The sequence below is a fragment of the Lissotriton helveticus genome, chromosome 6, assembly GCF_964261635.1.
Source record: "Lissotriton helveticus chromosome 6, aLisHel1.1, whole genome shotgun sequence".
Classification (NCBI taxonomy): domain Eukaryota; kingdom Metazoa; phylum Chordata; class Amphibia; order Caudata; family Salamandridae; genus Lissotriton; species Lissotriton helveticus.
Window position 1 is genome coordinate 368,360,046 of NC_136067.1, and position 19,216 is coordinate 368,379,261.

A 19,216-nucleotide genomic window follows, 5' to 3' on the forward strand; every position below is an offset into this window, starting at 1 on the left:
CACACGAGCTGATCTGTGTACTTGGAAATTGGGATATTACAGTATTGTTTCCTCCCCTGTGTGAGATCTCCTGACTGGTCCCTCCTGCCCCTCACTCTTTTCATTAAAACATAAAATCCGACCTACTGACTGCCAAAGCTTGGTAGCAGTCACGACTAACTAAACGCACAAGAACCGTGCCTAGGAATTTGGCTTCTTTTTCTCTCACTTGTAAGCAGTACTGAATTTAAGCTGGTGGTTTCCGATCCTCTGCACCAGCACTGTCAATATCGGCACATGTGGCAGTCTGCCACCTGGTGGCCCAGTTTAGCTAATTTAGAGATTAGCTGTACAGCAGTTGTTTATCAATCAGTATACATTAAAATGATTATCACCTGGCTCCCAAGCTATTCTTATAGCTTTGGGGGCTGGAATAGTCTGAATTGTCACACTTGTCGGAGTGTGATGGTTCGTAGTTGGGTTGGTACTAACATTGGCGACACTGGCAGGGGCAATGGATGGTATAAGCTGCAGTGGCCTATTCACGAGGGCCCTGGCATTTCTTTATTTTTACAAATTAAGACATCAGCTACTACAGCAATAATAGTAATAATACATGTATATTTTCGTTACATATTTAATTAATGAGAACAGTGGATTTTATAATTGTTTCTAATCGTTGTCTGACCAGGCTGAAAGCTAGACCTGAGGCTCTTTTTCGTTAACAGCATGTCATTCGTTTTGAATATTTTGAGAAAATTGGCACAATAAATTCTTCACTTTGTTTTAAACAAATGCACCTTCTCTTTCACAGTTACCGGCTGAAGAAGAAATTGATCTTAGTGATGTGGATCTTGATGACTTTGACAAAGATGAACTGTGAAATCATTGGGTAAACTTGGGAATTGTTATGTTCTTGGGAGAAATTGCAGAAGTGGGACAGAATGTTCTGCCTAGCAAGAGGATTTCATCGGTGGCCTTTTTAAAAAGCAACATTTCTTGGAGTGGATTTGCATTTCTAACAATGAACTGTGTGCCTCTCAAGAACACACTGAGAAAATTCTGTGAATTATCGTAACAGTGAATTTGATTGTATTCTACATAACGGATCGGTTTGGACATGACAACATCCACTATGGACAACTACCACAGTTTATGCTTTTCATCGTAGCATCCCGGGGAAAGGTTTATGTTTAGTTTGTTTTTTATTTCTTGTTTACACAGTGTTTTTGAATGTTTCCTGAGCTGTTACTTTAACCTGTTTAAAAATCAAGTTTGTTCTCATTTATCAAAGGTCGGCCAGATTTTGTCAATTCAAAAATAAAGTTATTTTTGACAGAGTCCTTACTTTTTATGTATCAACATTGTTGGTGTTTTATTTAAAATTAACTATGAATGTTTTATGTCTATGTGGTCCTTTGTCATGATAAGTTAGGTAGTCCAGGGTAGAACTATCCTGTGACAAATTCAATCTTTTTTTATAAATGTAAACAATCTTTCATAGTTCGGTGTATGAGGATTCTGATTTGTATATGTCACGATACTACAACTCAACCATGTTCTTCCTGTATCAGATTCCTCATTTTTTTGTAGGGAATGAGATACGTACATAACGGCGCACGTCTTTATCATCAGGCCTGATTTACGTCCACTATAGACCCACCTAACACGCCACATTATAGGCATGTCATGTTTGCATTACTAAGTAGCAGTATATTGGGTGCCAGCACCTAGTTGTAGCTATTCTGCAATGCTCGGAGTTCAGCCCACAAGAAGCACGTTGCTCACCATTTTTTAATTTTTTATAATGTATTGATTTATTTTTGGGAGGAGTATTTTCAAATTTTCTTATGAGCATCTCATGTTGTATCTGAAAATATTGTATTGGTGGCACCAAGGTTCCAGTTTCTTTCTGGGGTGTCGATGTAGGCTCTAAAAGTGGGTCACAAGCAACCTGTTGAGGTCCTTGATATGAATGAAGAGCTGCTGGTATCTGCTGGGTCTGATATTTTGGGCATCCACTTATATGATGAGCTATAGAGCTAGAGGTGGGTAATTGCAAATTAACAGGGATGGTTTTCACTAAGGAATTCTACGTTGCATCAATTGGACATCAGAGTGAAGCTCGAGCTGCCTAGGTGTCACACAGAATCCCAGGGTGACAAACCTCTCCATGTTCAGTTTTCCCATCTACGATTTTACATCCTCTTCCCTTGCTCATAAAAACAGCGCAGCGTTGATGACTAATGGGGGAGCCGTACATAACCGTAGCAACTTGCTTTTTATATAGTACATCATGCAACACTTGGGTTGTTTCTAAGTGCTGCAAATAACAATTTATTGTGCTCTGTTTACCATCCTTTGGGAGGATGGAAGACTGAGTCCACCTAGCCGGGATTCGAACTTGTGACCTGCCGACATCCACTTTGTTCCAATAATGAACATTTAAATCCTTGACTTTTTCCATCAGGCACAGAACCCTTAACATTGGGTGCCCTTATTACTCCTCATGCAGAAAACCCTTACATGGTGTCCTGTAACTTTCCCACTCGACTCCTTTCCCAAAGCTACAATCTCTACTCCCATTGAGAGCCGTGTTGCAAGCCGAAAAGGGCTACATGAGAGCAGCTGGTCAGTGCAGCATGCTTTTAATTGTCAGTGCAGTGTCCGCAGTGAACCGGAGCTGACCATTAACTTTTCAGCTGGCACTGGCAGTGTGCCACCTGTATTCCACGGCTTCCCTCAGTTGTATGACAGAGGCACGCATGGCTAAACCACACATGCCATGATAACGCTTCCCGAACAGCGAACGCATGCCTTTTCCACCCATGCCTTCCCATGCTTGCGTTTACCACGCATGCCTTTATCGTGTAATTTCGTGGTAAAGGCATGACTAGTAAAGGGATTTGTGTGGTAAAGATCACACCCAAGCCCCAGCCCTCAGCCCTCTGCCCTAAAAACAACCCTGACTCCTTCCAAGTCCTAAAAACGACCACCCCCCTCCCGAGCCCTAAAAAAAGATCCCCTCCCAGCACTAGAAACAACCCTGAGCCCTGAAAGCAGCTCTGAGCCCTAAAAACTACCCCATCCCTACAAAAGACTCCAACCCCCCACTACAAAACCATCCACAGCCCCACTTACCAGACCACGCCCCGGAGCTCCCTCTCCTTCCTTTTTCTGGGCCCGCCCATCCTCGCATCTAGACCACAAACTGCCCTAACCTTGCGTATGCGTGGTTAATGCAAGCAAGGTTTCGCTTGCGGGGAAACGGCAAGCATGTCTCAGCCTGCGTTGTAAAGACTGGACTGTTTCCCCTCCATTAGGTCTGTGGAGACCCGAGAAAGAGGCAGGTGCTGCCTCCAGCTGTCATTCGCTGCCTCGCTGTGGTCTCCAGGGCCCTGGCCTCCTTCTGATACTCTTTTCTAAAAGGAACAGTGATCAGGAGAAAATTATTTATGGCAGCATGCTTATTTTGATTTTGGAAAAGGGGGGTGGTGATGGACAGAGTTTCTGAATGATGCAGAATACTCTTACCAAGTCAAGAGATCATGGTTTTAATCCATCACCGTTTTTTAGCTCACTGCACCAGCCCAGCCCAGCACCTGGCTATATGCAAATTAGTCTGTTCCTGTCCCAGTGCATGATGGGAACAGGGCAAACCAAACTACCAAGCCAATTCTTATACTGGGAAGGAAACAAGCTTCCGGGGACCGGTTTCTGGCATCACAGCCTTCTTCGGCCTGGCTTGCTTGAATCCTGATGGTGCAATGAGCAAGGGACTCACGTCTGAGTATACCCTCCCACACATAGTGTGGATAAAACCGATTTTGGAAAAGGGGGGTGGTGATGGACAGAGTTTCTGAATGATGCAGAATACTCTTACCAAGTCAAGAGATCATGGTTTTAATCCATCGCCGTTTTTTAGCTCACTGCACCAGCTCAGAACCTGGCTATATGCAAATTAGTCTGTTCCTGTCCCAGTGCATGATGGGAACAGGGCAAACCAAACTACCATGCCAATTCTTATACTGGGAAGGAAACAAGCTTCCGGGGACCGGTTTCTGGCATCACAGCCTTCTTCGGCCCGGCTTGCTTGAATCCTGATGGTGCAATGAGCAAGGGACTCACGTCTGAGTATACCCTCCCACACATAGTGTGGATAAAACCGATTTTGGAAAAGGGGGGTGGTGATGGACAGAGTTTCTGAATGATGCAGAATACTCTTACCAAGTCAAGAGATCATGGTTTTAATCCATCGCCGTTTTTTAGCTCACTGCACCAGCCCAGCTCAGAACCTGGCTATATGCAAATTAGTCTGTTCCTGTCCCAGTGCATGATGGGAACAGGGCAAACCAAACTACCAAGCCAATTCTTATACTGGGAAGGAAACAAGCTTCCGGGGACCGGTTTCTGGCATCACAGCCTTCTTCGGACCGGCTTGCTTGAATCCTGATGGTGCAATGAGCAAGGGACTCACGTCTGAGTATACCCTCCCACACATAGTGTGGATAAAACCGATTTTGGAAAAGGGGGGTGGTGATGGACAGAGTTTCTGAATGATGCAGTATAAGAATTGGCTTGGTAGTTTGGTTTGCCCTGTTCCCATCATGCACTGGGACAGGAACAGACTAATTTGCATATAGCCAGGTTCTGAGCTGGGATGGTGCATTGAGCTAAAAAACGGTGATGGATTAAAACCATGATCTCTTGACTTGGTAAGAGTATTCTGCATCATTCAGAAACTCTGTCCATCACCACCCCCCTTTTCCAAAATCGGTTTTATCCACACTATGTGTGGGAGGGTATGCTCAGACGTGAGTCCCTTGCTCATTGCACCATCAGGATTCAAGCAAGCCGGGCCGAAGAAGGCTGTGATGCCAGAAACCGGTCCCCGGAAGCTTGTTTCCTTCCCAGTATAAGAATTGGCTTGGTAGTTTGGTTTGCCCTGTTCCCATCATGCACTGGGACAGGAACAGACTAATTTGCATATAGCCAGGTTCTGAGCTGGGATGGTGCATTGAGCTAAAAAACGGTGATGGATTAAAACCATGATCTCTTGACTTGGTAAGAGTATTCTGCATCATTCAGAAACTCTGTCCATCACCACCCCCCTTTTCCAAAATCAGCATGCTTATTTTGTGCATGCTTAGGTCGTTATATGACAGTATAGCTCTGTATTTTTCTGCAATCCTGGGCTACAGCTTTTCTTTGATCTGATTTAAATTAAAATTCTACAAAAAATTTTTTTTCCTTTTTCAAAATATTATAAATGTTGTCTAATTTCACAGAAAAGATACTGTGCTGATTTTATTTTCCATGTCTGCAGCTATACTATCTCTTTCATGTTAAAGAGCAAAACACTAAGGATTTAAGCAGTTTGTGCGAAGGATGACCGTGTGATTGTTTATAAGGAATAAAGTACAAGGCTATTGCAGGTCACCGCGGCATGGCTTGACCGTATAAAGTAACTCTGCCTAAACCCCTGTTCCTCTGTTCGATCACACAAAGCCCAGTAACTTGCACTATCCTTATAATGTATGGCTGGAGGGTACTTAATCAGATATATATAATAGAAGCATTACAAAGCTATAGCAGATACTAGCCCCATGCCAACAATATATTGCTAAATAGTTGTCTGCGGCCAAAACAGGCTGCCAAGTCCAGTGCTATCCTTGCAGCTTCAACTGCTAAACACCTTTAGCATGCCCTTAGAGGAGCACAGCCACTCGGTGGGAGGCAGGAGTCAGGTAGTACCTGCAGATCATTACTCGTCCTCTTATCCGCTGCACCCTTCACTGTCCCTCTTCCCCCAGCGACTGACAGATGACCATATTTCAATTTTGCACCAGGAAATGCAAGCCGTTTTGACCAAAGGGACTGTTGAGAGTGCCAGAACGAGAATGTGGTACTTTCTGGTGCCTATGATGGACAGATCCTTCATCCCATTTTAGAATTTGTGCCATCTCAAGACCTTCCTCTGGAAGGAGAAATTCAAAATGCTGACACTGACACAGATCTTGTCTGGCGAGAACAGGGGTATGCCGTTCCTAGAGGAGACAGGAAAAGGAGATGTGGAAGGGGGTGCGTGTGGCTGGGCAGGGGCAAAGTGGGGTGATGTGCCAGTTGTCAGGAGGAAGGATAGACTGGGTAATAGTGCCCTTTAGGAGCAAGGGCCCTCACACATCCAAGAGGTGTACAACTGAGGGAAGCCAGGATGATGTAGCCAGGAGGTTACATCATCGGGCAGCTCCTCATTGGGCCGGCGCTGGTATGCCCAACGGGCCACGTAAGGGGGCTCCTTGCCAGAGGTCTTTTCTTTTTGCCAATGTGCAGCCTGAGTGGTGGAGGGGCATATGTTAGAGAGTAATATGAGTAGAGGTGGAAAAGAGTAAGTGCAGATTAAAAATAGCTATAGGGATCCCACAGGATTCCTTTATTGACTGGGTTCTTATGCTATAGTAAAAACAAAGGACTGTAGAGTTGTGGCTAGAGAGGGGGAGTTCCAGCCTCTCGAGTTCCAATTAGTGTATGTGCAGTGAAGGAGGTCCACATGTTTCATGCCTATTATAGTCCAAGGGATCTTGGCATTTCGTCAGGACCAAGGGATCCTCGTTTACTCAATTAGGGACAGTTATCAGTGTGTGTCTGTGAAGTGCTGTGCCCTATAGTTTGGACTCGTGATTTAGTCCAAAATAAGCAGATATACAATATACCTTCTGGATTTACCTAAAGGGAGGGGGGGTAATTGCCCTTGTTGTGACAACCGAGACACTAGCATATTAGTGAGAACGGAGCTGCTACGAGCGCTCTTAGAGGTGCGGGACCTACCCCTCGTCCGGCTGTCACGAAGAGTGCCAAACTTGTCTTGTCTGCTTTTGACCCTGGAGACTGGATGGTGGTGTAGACTCTTACTTCCATATACCTGGTCTCCAGACTACGGTGTACCTCTTCTAATCTTTAGGGTTCACTATCCATGAGCTGAAGTCACCCCGAACGCCTTCTCAGCCACTCTCCTTGATTGAAACCAATCTGAACACAGTTCGGTTTTGTGCCTTTCCCTCAAATGAGTCCAGGACATTCAGGCTGTGATACCGATCTTTCAGCCTCTGTCCTGGATTTCAGTGAGGTTGACTCAGAGTCTGCTAGGACTGACGGACTCTTCCATCCTGCTTGTCAGTGGGATCTGAAGTCCCAGTAGGCCAAACGACAAGGAATCTCTCCGAACATGTTCATTTACAAGATCTGTAGTTGTGGTTACTGAACTGTGATTAGGTCTTGGGCAGACCTATGACTTCCCCACCCACAGCTGACAGTGGTGACTAATGCATTGCTTCTGTGTCGGAGCAGCCATCTGGGAGAGGTGGAGATAAAAGGACTCTGGTCTCCGGTGGAGCCCCCACTCCATATCAACCTTCTGGAGCGGAGGGCTATCGGTTTGGTGTTGAAAACCTTCCTTCGGTCCATCAAAGGGAGGCTGATCCTGGTACTCGCAGACAACACCACCGCCGCGTGGTACTGCAACACCCCGGGTAGGGTGGGATCATGGACCCTGTCCTACGAGACTCCCATCTCTGAAAATAATTGGACTGCCAAGTAATCCTCTTGGTGGTAAACCCACTGGCAGGCTCTTTGAATGTCAGAGTGGACGAGCTCTGCTGTTGACTCCTAGCAAATTATGAGTGGCAATTGCATCCAGAAATAGCACATGGTTTCTTCTGCAAATTAGGAGAACATTGGCTCTATCACTTCACCACCGTTGAGAATGCACAATGTTGGCACTTCTGCACGTTGGGCTTTCCAAGGGGTCTTTCACTTGAGTGGAACATTGGACTCCTGTATCCCATTCTGCCAATATCACTTCTGCCTCGAGTTCTCAAGAAGATCATGACCGAATGGGACCAAGTCATCGTGGCTGCACGTTGGGCACAGAGGGTGCCCCAGGGCTTGAGCGTCCGTCCTCTGATCAGGCTGTCCCTCCGGGATTGATTTAATGTTGAATTACTCCATCCCGTTTGGAGAGTCGTATTTCACCCACGTGGAATCTTGCTTAAACGGGGACACCAAAATATTGGTCTTCCCCAGCTGTAAACCGATTTTGCGCGGGTGCCATTGGCTTCTGTGCATGGGTGAAATAAGACTTTCCAAACGGGATGGAGTAATTCAACATTAAATCAACGGTGACCTAGAAAGTAGCAGCTACCTTCCGTTTCTTAAATTGTATAGGGTAATTCCCTGTCTTTCTTTCCTCCAGGGGGCACATAGCCCTGAAGAAAGTCCAGCACCAATTCCGTTTGGGCGTATTAGGACTGAAACATGTTGGTCCTAGGACCATAATACTCCAAACGACCCTATTCATTTAATTTTAATATTCCTGCCAGACCCAAGAACAAAGGGATACTGGGGTCTGCCAGTGAATTTTTAATCTTTATCCCCCTGGCCAGTTATATTATCTAAGTGCTCCCTGAAATATTGGTTGAGCCCACCACGACTTTTAAGGGTCGTGGGGTCCCGATGATGAAGCATGACACCACTAGGGTGTGTGAGGGAAAATAAATAAAAGGAAGGTCTTTTCCTACACCACTTAGGTGGTGGCCGCTTCACATAGGGACTCCCTAACTGTTCTTCCTCTATAATTAAACAGCTCTTACAAATAACATTGTCATATAGATGGGCTTTGCCTTCACAGTGTGTTAAGTTAGCATGAGCCTATTAGAAGTTTAAACGCTATTTTACCTTTCTGCGCTTCTGCACACAGCACATATTATTATTAGAGCTTTGAGCCTTGTAAAATATTTTGCTTCACACGAGAATAATAGGTTTTGCTATTGTATCAGCTTTGCTTGGTAAGCTATGTCTGAACAGTGAGTGCCCAGGCCTTCAAGGTTATTTCAACACAGTGGTTGTTGTGAGGTCTGATCTGCGCACGTTCTAGACATAACACATATGCAGTTGCGGTCAACTCTGGCTTTAGGCGCGTTTAATATTGCACTGAGCAGAGCATGAAAACACACTTGATGAATATTCGCATGCAGAGAGCTGGTGGAAGATGATGTGATCCCTTTCCACTAGGATCAGAGATATGGGGACGCCCTTCTAAAACCCAAAGAGACCTTCTTTAGATAAAATATAATATACTAGCAAGGGAGGGTAAGATTTAGGTGCTATTTAGCCTTCTTCCCTTTAGCATTTTAGCAGGCTTTCTCCCTTTGTATTTTATGGTCTATTAACTATGCTGTTAACTTTGTTGCTTATAATATGTTTGCTTGTATTAGCTAAGATACTGGGCTTGAGAACACTGCATTAGAAATAAACATTTCAAACTTGCACGTTCCTTCATTTACTCCTCGTTCTGGATTGATATGTTGGTATAACGAACGAGTGTTCATGTGTTCCACGTTACCTGAGGTGTTCTAAGTCCATGTTCTGGGTTGTCTAAACATTGGGAGTTTGTAAGAACCAATGAGACACTGATTGCTAGTCTGGTAGGGGATTTTGGGTACTAAGGTGAGTTTTGGCACACCCTAATTCACTGAGGTTCCAAGTCTCTATGCACAGTTCTGTGTGAGAGCAGAATCCCTGCAACATGGTGCCCAACCGTTGGTGGTCTTATTACATGACACTTGAGTAGTGCTTCTATCAGTCCTTAACCCCCTTCGCTATTGTTTCCGGAAGACAGTGGTGTTGGACAAACCTACCTATAGTTACATAGGTCTTTTCAAGCTTGAATCTTTTCAAACTGTTTCTTTTTGAATTACTACCCTGTTGTGCTACGTAGTTTTTATTGTACCTCGTTCTTACTGTGTCCCTATGGCTAATGCCGTTTATATTCCACAGCATAGTCTGATTGCGGTTTGCAATCATTTGCAGACTTATGATGTCCCTGTGGATGGCATGGCTGTGATCATGGTGGTGAGTGCGGAAGTAGCTTATCTATACGAAATTTTTTACTCGTGGGTGACCTTCCCTGCTGTGAATGCTAATACTAATGTATTCAACACCTACACTCCCACTGCCCTGCCACAGGAATATGTTCCTTATAGGACACAGGAAGTTCCTATTAATGCTTGGCAGCACAGAGTTTGGTTTAATGGCGCCCTACCCCACTCTTTGTTACTTCCGAGGTTAGGTCCTTTGTCCATTCCAGGTGTAACTTGGCCTGTTTTGGCTGGATTTACACCGCATCCTCAACAAGGGGCGTGTCCCCTTGCAGATTTAAGACGACTACATGTGGTCGTGATTAGGTAGTTAGTGCAGTACATTACCCGCAATCTCCCGGGCGGGGCCCCAGGAGTTGCGGCGCTTCAGGCGGACAGGGCGGAATGAAGCTCAGTCCTGTGATGGTGAACGCAGTAATGGGCAAGCGCCCCCAGAATAAGGATGATTTTCCTTTCTGGCTTGCCGAGAAGTTTGACCAGCTGGAAGCAGTATTTCCTAACACAACTCCTGCTGAAAAACACAGGATTCTGACAATTGGCATGCCAAAAGACTTGATCCCGGAAGCTGGTGACTGTGAGTCTTGGGGTAAGATCTTTGCTGCAGTGTATACGAGGTGCTTCGGCATACCATCGATGACTGTCCTTCCGACGGTCCTTAAGCGTGTTCAAGATGAGCACCGACCCGAGGCAGCGGTTGAGTTGGGTATGCGCCTATGCGGCAGTTTTGATGTAGTTTCCGATCTCGTGCTTGCGAATGTCAAGGGAGATGCGGTGAACTTTCAAGTGTCTAATGCTTTGCAGGCTGTACCCGATGTCGACAAACCCCGACGGTTATCAATAATTATTGTGGCGGCTTATAAAACCGTAGGCCATAAAAGTTAGGGACTCAAGCCTTTCTCAACAAAAGAGAAGAAACAACCCCAAGGGTAAAAGTAAGAGACTGACGATCAGTCCAAGTCTAAGAAGCGAAATTGGCCGAAAAAACAACAAAAACAGGGTAAACAACAGCAGAAATAGGAGTCTCGTCCTGCGTCTCCAGTGCCTGCACCTACAGAACGTATTTATGACTTGCGCGACGATAAAATAACCTGATCGTTTTCAGGTTTCTGAACCACGCTCTCCTCGTTCTTTTCAGGAATCATTGGCCTCATTGACTGGTGGTGGAGGAGGCGGTAGAAGTCGGGGTGGCCAGCAGGGACGCGACCAGCCCCGTCCGAAAGACAGTAAAGGCAAGCAGGATGATTCAACACCGAAAAGACCCCAGTTTCAGAAAAAGAAAGTTGCCGCTTTAACAGTGAGATATGCCACAGATAGTGAGAACGCATCTTCAGAATCAGACATGTGCTCTGACCTTGCTGGACAGCCTGCGTCCACTACTGAAGGGGACAGTGACTGACCGATATGTTGTTGTGGAGACAGCTGACACTATAGTAGCTCCCCCTGATAGACTTTATGAAATAGTCCTTTTAGTTGAAGGTGACATACAACGTACCATCAAAGGGGTATTTTGGGAAAATCTTACGACTACCTATGACATTTCGTTAGCGGAGGCTGTCTGGCCCCCACCTTTCGTGCTCGCAGCTCCGAGAGGGGAGAAGGTGATTAGTTTCGCGCACACTGTCGCAAAGGAGCATGCGCTGAATTTTGCAGAAGAGTGGGCTAAAGCCCTTGTGCCGGCTCTGTACCATACACACTGGTTTGGATAAATTTTCCCCACACCACGAGATTCCCTTACGATCTATTCCACAGCCTCAACATCCCATCAGACGTGAAGCTAAGGCTTCCGTTGCGGAAATCCTTGAACAATTGGAATATCAAGGTGTAATTGAAACTTGTGTGTCACCGATGAATAACCCTCTTTTTACTGTGACCAAGCCAGACAGCTCGTACCGTTTGGTATTGGATTACCGGCATCTTAACTGGCATTGTCGTACCTGTGCAGAACAGAATACACACGGCTCTGCTTTAGTGGATGGTCTTGTGCAAAAACGATTTAAAACAACACTTGACATTTCCAATGGGTTTTTTGCCCACAATTTAGATGGTCTAAGTTCCCAATGGACCAGTTTTACAAGTGGCGGCAAACAGCGCCAACACAAACGTTTACCGATGGGCTATAAGAATAGTCCAGGCGTGTTTGCTGCCCGCATTGTCTCTCTCTTAGAGAGAGTGGACATGGATGCGTGTTCGTATGTGGATGACATCTATCTCACAGGCGACGAGCTTTGGGCGCATCTGTCGCGTTGACTGCATAATTTGTAACTTTGCGGACTTCGGTTACAAATTCAACTTTGCAAAGTCTCACATTGCAGAGTACACAGTGTTGTTCCTGGGCTATGAGCTCAACAATGAAGGTCGAGGATTAGCTCCTCACTTCTTGGAGAAATGCGCACAATTGCGCGCTCCTACAACTCTGAAAAAATTACAGTCCTTGCTGGGATTTTTGAATTTCGGGCATACATACATTCCTGAATATGCCCAGCGTATCAAGCCTTTGTATGCTTTGATACAACCTACTTTTACCAAATCGTGCTGGCTGCCAGAACACAGCTATTTTGCAATCTTTGTAGGGTGATCTTCTAGAATCTAAATTCTTACTGACACGTGATAACCACCACACCAACCTGGTGATAAGAATCATCCCTGGGGCGGTGGGTTTCACTTACCTTACTTTTAATGAAGGAGACACAGTACCTATTGCTTACAAGTCACACTTATACACTTAGGCTGAAATGCAGTTTTCCTCTGTGGAGAAAGTTTTACCAGCAGTGCAGATGGCGATTCTTAAGGAACATGCGCTGTCACCGGGAAAACGCATGTTGGTAGTTACCCCGTATCCTGCTTTGGAGGCAGTTACGAAAGCCAGTGTACCAAATTCTAAAGCTTTGCACCCTCTGTGGATACAATGGGCAGCATCATTGACATCTCCGGATGTCACGTTAATTTTTGATGCCTCCTTAGTCGCAGGAGTTTTTGCAATATGAATTCGTTCATCCTGCACATTTGGCTATGCGGCCTTTGGTGTATTTCCATTGCATCATATACACTGATGGTTCAGCGCAAGTTGTGCATGGGTCTAAACACGCATATGTTTCCGCTTGCGCTATTGTGGTAGGTGCCATGGTGAACGATGAGTTCGAGTCCAGAGTCGTGCGAACGCAGACTTTAGGGGAGAAGCGTGGCTCAATGTTTAGAGCGGCAGACCCTGATGCAGAGGTCTGGCCCGGGACCACGGTTCAATATCCGCCTCGGCGGCTCTTGGACTCAATCTCCCCGGACCTGATAATTCTCACCTCGGTGCCTAGTCTAATCATGGGTCCCACTCTGTGACTCTGGGCAATAGCTTGCTTAATCTCCACAACGGCCTCAGCAAAGCTTGGATGCCTGGCTTCACCTTGGGGGTGCCCAGGAGTGGACATCTCACAGGAAAGCCAGGAAGGGTTCCACAGCGGTATGAATACAGCGCTACGAGACCTCTGGGTAGAAGTGCGCTATATAAAATACAAACCCATTTACAAACACTGCACCGCACAATTGGCAGAGCTTCGTGCTCTGATGCTTTTGTTGGAGTACGCTGATCCTAGTGACACAACTCTTATTGTGAGTGATTCTTACTACTGTGTCCAGTCTTACAATGAAAACCTGTTCTTTTGGATTCAGAATGATTTTCATGATTCCAAGGGTAGCACAATAAAACATAAAATGATCTGGGTCAGAGTGGCTCAGCTTAAAGAGCAGTTGCCACACATGTTTGTAATTCATACTCTAGGTCATCAGCGAGTGGGAGTCCACGCTGTTGGCAATTCGTTGGCAGATGAGGCCGCGAAATCAGCAGTATCTTCATATTTGGTTGCAGCAGTTACACGGTCCAAAAGTAAGATTGATGATATCTTGGCAGCCGTTGCTGCGACTGAGAAGGGAAGTAAATATCCTAAGGGGTTCCTTTCGAAGTATTCATACCACTTAAGTCCTTATGTGAAAATACCTGACGTTGGTGAAAGGTTGATTCCCAACGCGGATCGCAGGCACATGTTGCTCACAGCGGCCCATGAAGGAGTTGCGTCAGCGGGCATTTCGGCTACTGTGGCTCAGTTACGACAGCGTTTCTGGTGGCGGGGACTGTACAAACACTCGTGATTATGTCCTTCAATGTGACATTTGACAGCAGATTAAGCCTTCAACTGCTGCGCATTCACCCCAGACACAGTTGTTAATTTCTAATAAATAACTTGGTTGTGTTTATTTGGATCACTGCGGTCCTTTTTCTTCTGATACTGCGTATAAGTACATCTTAGTAGCAGTTGATTCATGAACATGCTTTGTGTGCTGATTCACGAACTGTCATAAGAGACTTGCGTGTCTTTGTAGGGATTTTTGCCTGTAGTACCTTCCATTCGGATCAGGGTCCAGCTTGCGCCTCTAAGGCGTATAAGGATGCCATGGCTTTGTTGGGGGTCCAAGTCAACTTTTCGTCTCCATACAGACCTGAGGGTAATAGTGTTGTGGAACGGATGAACCGAGATTTAAAGCAGTCTGACAGCTAGAGTTATAGGAACTGGCTGGCCCACTTCAATAGCGTGCAGCGTGCTCCTAATTGTCTCCCTAGAAGGTCTTTGGGTGGGCGGACCCCATACGAAATGCTCTTTGGTATCAAGATGTTCGTACCGGACCTTGACGGTCTAGACTCTGCGGCTGTTGCTGCCTCCTTTGACGTAGATGAACATTGCAATGTTTTACAGATTCTACAAGAGTCGAGAGACAGTCTTGCTAAGGAACATTTGCCCTCCACCTCGGAGGATACGTTGCAGATCCCAGTAGTTGGCTGGCTACCCCAAGTTGGAGAACTGGTTCGAGAGAAGATCGGAAATAAGAAAGAATTCGGTCCCTCTTATCGTGCTCCAGTTCCAGAGCTTGGAGTGAATGGCACAAGAACAGTCATTTTACCACCACTTCCAGGTTGTAAGGAAAACAGGTATAATCTCCATTGACCATGTCAAGATACACAGAGTGGCCGATTCTTCTTAGTATGACACCGGCGGTCTCATGTCCTTCGATTGTGAGAAATTCTGTTTTGGCCCGGCTTCAAATCCTGTGCCTGATGTAGCCCTTGAGATGCCTGCAATTTCTAGTCCTTTATTGAGTACATTGCCTGGTACTCAACTTGATGAAACTGACTACACTTACCCAACTGACTTATCGATGCCTGATTTACAAACTCGCTTGGCCACAGAATCCAGATTTTCATTTGACACTGTTTCACACACATCAAGAAAGCCTTCAAGGATTACTGTTTATGTAAGACTGTTTAAAAAAAAAAATTTTAATTCCCCCCTGGACCTATATTTGGATGGTGCTTTTTTCGATTTACCTTTTTATGTCAATTGGTTTTGTGTTTTATTTTTCCGTCTCGTCAATGGACACTGTCGAGGAGAGAACATGCATTCCACATATCAATGGAACATTGGCACCCCATTCCTCATCACACAGATTGGAGAGACGTGGCTTTTGTTAACATCACTGCTTGGCCTGTCCTAGATGGGATTGTATGGGATGCTGTTAAATTTCAAATCCATGGCCCCACTGAGGTTATAAATGTCCCTAATGTGCTTAGAGTTAACATGGGGGATGTAGTTAAACAAAATATACGTTCTGATGATTGGGATGTTCAGGCCGTAGAAGCGTTGTTTTTTTATTTGAAATATTATGCTGCCTTTGATGCTGAAGGTTTGTTTTTAGAATCTGCTAATTACGGTGATTTATATTGTTACCAACATTTTGGCAATCACTACCTGCATAAAACTAATACCAGGAGGAACACTGTAAATTATACACATTTGACTATGGCGCAGTCTGCTCAGGACTTACAAGCCCCATCCTGTAATACAGGAGGCAAGACAATCAAACGGCAGATATCGACTGCTTCAGTATCGGGCAATAAATCCCTAACCAGAGGGAACACAGAAGAAAATCATTAGACCCCGCTATGGATACTATGAGGAACAACAAAGGTGGGGCCGACAATGAATCAGCCAATGTTAGATTAACTAACTCTATCTCCACCCAAATTGATTTTCCTCCCGTCAGTGGCTCCCAGACAACAGATTTGGGCATTGAAATTCTGGACACCTTGATGGAAGGCTTTGAATCTAGGCTGGACGATTTAATGGGGGGTGTTTGCTATGAAACTTGATGGCCTGTGGAAAGAAATGCACAAAATTAATGACATTGCAGCAATTACAAAAAGGGTGGGAGAGGGTATAATTGCTCTGTGTTAGATCTGGGGGTCTCTAGTTGGCAGAGGTAAGTACCTTAGACCAAGTAGGGACCCTTGCTTCTAGTCAGGGTGAAGGAATAACCCTCCGAGATAACCCCTGCTCACCCTCTAGGTAGCTTGGCACGAGCAGTCTAGGCTAACCAGAGGCAATGTGTATAATATTTGCACTTAACACCACAGTAATCCCCAATCCATCACAAACTGAGACCACACAGGTAAGTATATTTTATAAAAATATATATCTTTATCTAGTTTCAGCAAGGTAAATAAGGCAGTTGCATGATAATCACTTTGTCGATAATGTAGCACTTAATCTTAATGGTTGCCGTTAATGTGTTCGGTAGCTCTTCTATCAATTGTCTCAAGTCTCTTGGGGGTCAGTACTAAAAACAAGTAATACCGACTGTTCTTAAAAATGTGCCCTCAAAGCGAGCATTAAAAATACTGCCCACGTGCAATCTTACTTGGGGGCTTAAAGCGCTGCAAATGCGCTTCTCCGCGAGACCCGGGGACTCTTTCTTTCCCCAGGTGCAGCCTCGCTCCTTCTTGTGCCTCAGGCGCCCCGGGCCGTGCAGATCGCACGCGTCCCTGCCCCGGCCGGTCACCTGTCCTCTCCCGCCCGCTCTCGACAATCCAACGAGCGGCGGGGGAGGCGGTGCTGCTCACCTTGTGGGGGACGGCTGGCCAGGGGTGCGGGACGCTTCAGATTCCCTCGGCGGGGTCGGGTCAGTCTTCCCCGGTCCCGGCGGTGATCACCGCAATTCCTCGGCTCTTCCAGCCGCCTCAGCCAAGGCAGCCAATCCCGTCGCGGCTCTTCTGCCGAGCCCTCCGTGACGTCACACACCTCCTCGACCCTCAGCCAATAGGAGTGCGGCTCCTTCGTGAAATCCCGGGCAGTCCTCCAATGGCAGCGCGGCCTTCTCAGGCGAGCCTCCCTGAGCGAGCCAATCACAGCGCGGCCGCTCCGAGGTTGCTCACAGGTCCCGGGCCGCTGGCGGTGTATCTCTTTAGCGGTTCTGGGTCCCGGGTCGCGGCGGTGATGCGCGGATCTGGCGAATCGGGGCACAGCAGTCCCCACCACAGGCACACGATGAATAGAGGCCGCCCTCAATGTTGTCAGTCTACGCCACCAGCAGCTCACGGGGGAAGCAAAGAAGTCCCATGGCCAGCGTCGGTTGTGTGTCGATAAACACACCGATTCTCTCCCACGGCTGGCGGATGATTTGCAGAGCGCAGGCTGACAATGAAGACGATCTCACAGCGTCTAAGAGTCTCTTTAGGAACCTTTTAACCCTGGGTTCCAGGACCAGGAGGCCAGCTCTTCTCAGGCCCTTGGAGATTCAAGTTTGCAGACACAGCACACAGCAAAGTCTTGGCAGTTTCAAGTAGGCAGGGTCACAGCACACAGCAAAGTCCCTTCCTCCTCCTCAGCTCTCAGTTGCAACAGCAGAACAGGTCAGCCCTTAGAGCACACAGCAAGGCAATCTTCCTCTTGTTCTCCAGCAGTCCTTCTTCCAGCGGAGGTTCCTTCTTGATTGTACAATCTTAGAATCTCCTCTTCTGTAGTCGGGGGTCCTTCCCTTATACCCCTCAAAGTCTTTTAAGTCCTTTGAAGTCTTTGTGCAAGTGGGCCCTGAGCCCGGTCTAAACCAGTTCTGGGGGTTGCGGAGCGCTGGGTGTTTCTGGTTTTCTTCTTCCTGACAGCTTCAGGGTCAGAGGTGACAGTTGGCCGGCAGGAGGGGGAGCCAGCATGGTGGTCAGGCAGGCACAGCCCTTCACTACCAGGCGCTATCTCCTCCCGCCTCCCTGGCAGCAGATGTGGCCTTTCATCCACGGGTTGACTCCGACCCCCTCCCTCCGGGGGCTCTGCAGCCCCTGTCACACCCAGACCAGACAGTCAATCCACAAACAGGCCCAGGCACACAGAAAGGTTTAGACAAGAGAACAGCCACTTTCTAAAAGTACTATTCTCAAACACAGAATCTAAAAACAACCTTCACAAAAAGAAGTGTTATTAAATTCTGAGTTCAGGGATATCTTTCACTTATGTCCCATATTGTTCCTATGAGAAGATAGGCTGGGATCCATTGGGACTAGCCTCCCCCATGTTATTCTATCGATTAAGATAGCCTTACAGCAGTGAGCGCACAAAATGGCTGCTGCCCACTACCAGAGCATGTGACCTGCACTAGTACATGCTCTACCTGCCCCCTACACTGCACCCTGCCCAGGGGGGTACCCTGAGCCTTCCATAGGGGTGACTGATGTGCACAGACAGGGAAGGGTTAGGCCCAGCCAGTGGAGACACTGGCTAGGGGGACAGGGCAGTCCACTGACTGCACTTAGGCCCTGCGCTGGCAGGCCTGAGACACCATTTTAGGGCTACTCATGTGGGTGGCGCAATCTGCGCTGCAGGCCCACTAGTAGCATCTGTCATCACCAGCCCTGGCACACACAGTGCACTTTACTAGGGACTTCATGGTGAAACAAATATGCCAATCAGGTATACCCACTCAATATGACAATTTACAGAGGGAGCACTTACACTCTGGCACTTATCAGCAGTGGCAGAGTGTCCAAAACATCTAAACCAGCAAAAACGAAATCCAGCACAGCATCAAAAATACATGAGTCAGAGGCAAAAAGATGGGGGAAAAACCACACCAAGGGTGTCAGGTCTAACACTCTGAAACCCACGTTGTCTGGCATATTAAATTGTGATAAGGCCCCTAACCCCCATAGAGTACACGATGTTATGACACCATCTCCATTAACTCAGGGTAACTGACGGTGTTTTTAGCAATGATAACAGACTAGAAGTAGGGACCCCACTACCTCTTACCTGGACAGACCACTGTCTAATACCTATTCAGTGGACTACAGCTACGCCAACTCAGTCCTCTCCTCGTACAACCCTTCTTGGAAGAGACTGGTCCAAAGTCTCCCCAGTCCAATGGGCCAATTTACTCTCGGCCGCTCCCCCCCAAAGGGCAACAGACCCTGCAGTACAATACGAGAACTACATCAA

The 19,216-nt window shown here is 46.6% G+C and overlaps 1 protein-coding gene and 1 long non-coding RNA gene across 2 annotated transcripts in view; one reads left to right on the forward strand and one right to left on the reverse strand.

Moving 5' to 3' along the window:
• PDIA6 (protein disulfide isomerase family A member 6) overlaps positions 1–1,326 on the forward strand; it is a 116,259-nt gene extending 114,933 nt beyond the window's left edge. The window contains exon 13 of the mRNA XM_078647801.1: positions 794–1,326. Within this exon, the coding sequence (XP_078503927.1) occupies positions 794–862 (69 nt within the window). The 3' untranslated portion in view covers positions 863–1,326. The remainder of the gene's footprint in view (positions 1–793) is intronic.
• Positions 1–19,216, reverse strand: part of LOC144762577 (uncharacterized) — a 177,967-nt gene that overhangs the window by 136,161 nt on the left and 22,590 nt on the right. The gene's annotated exons all lie outside the window — the stretch shown is intronic.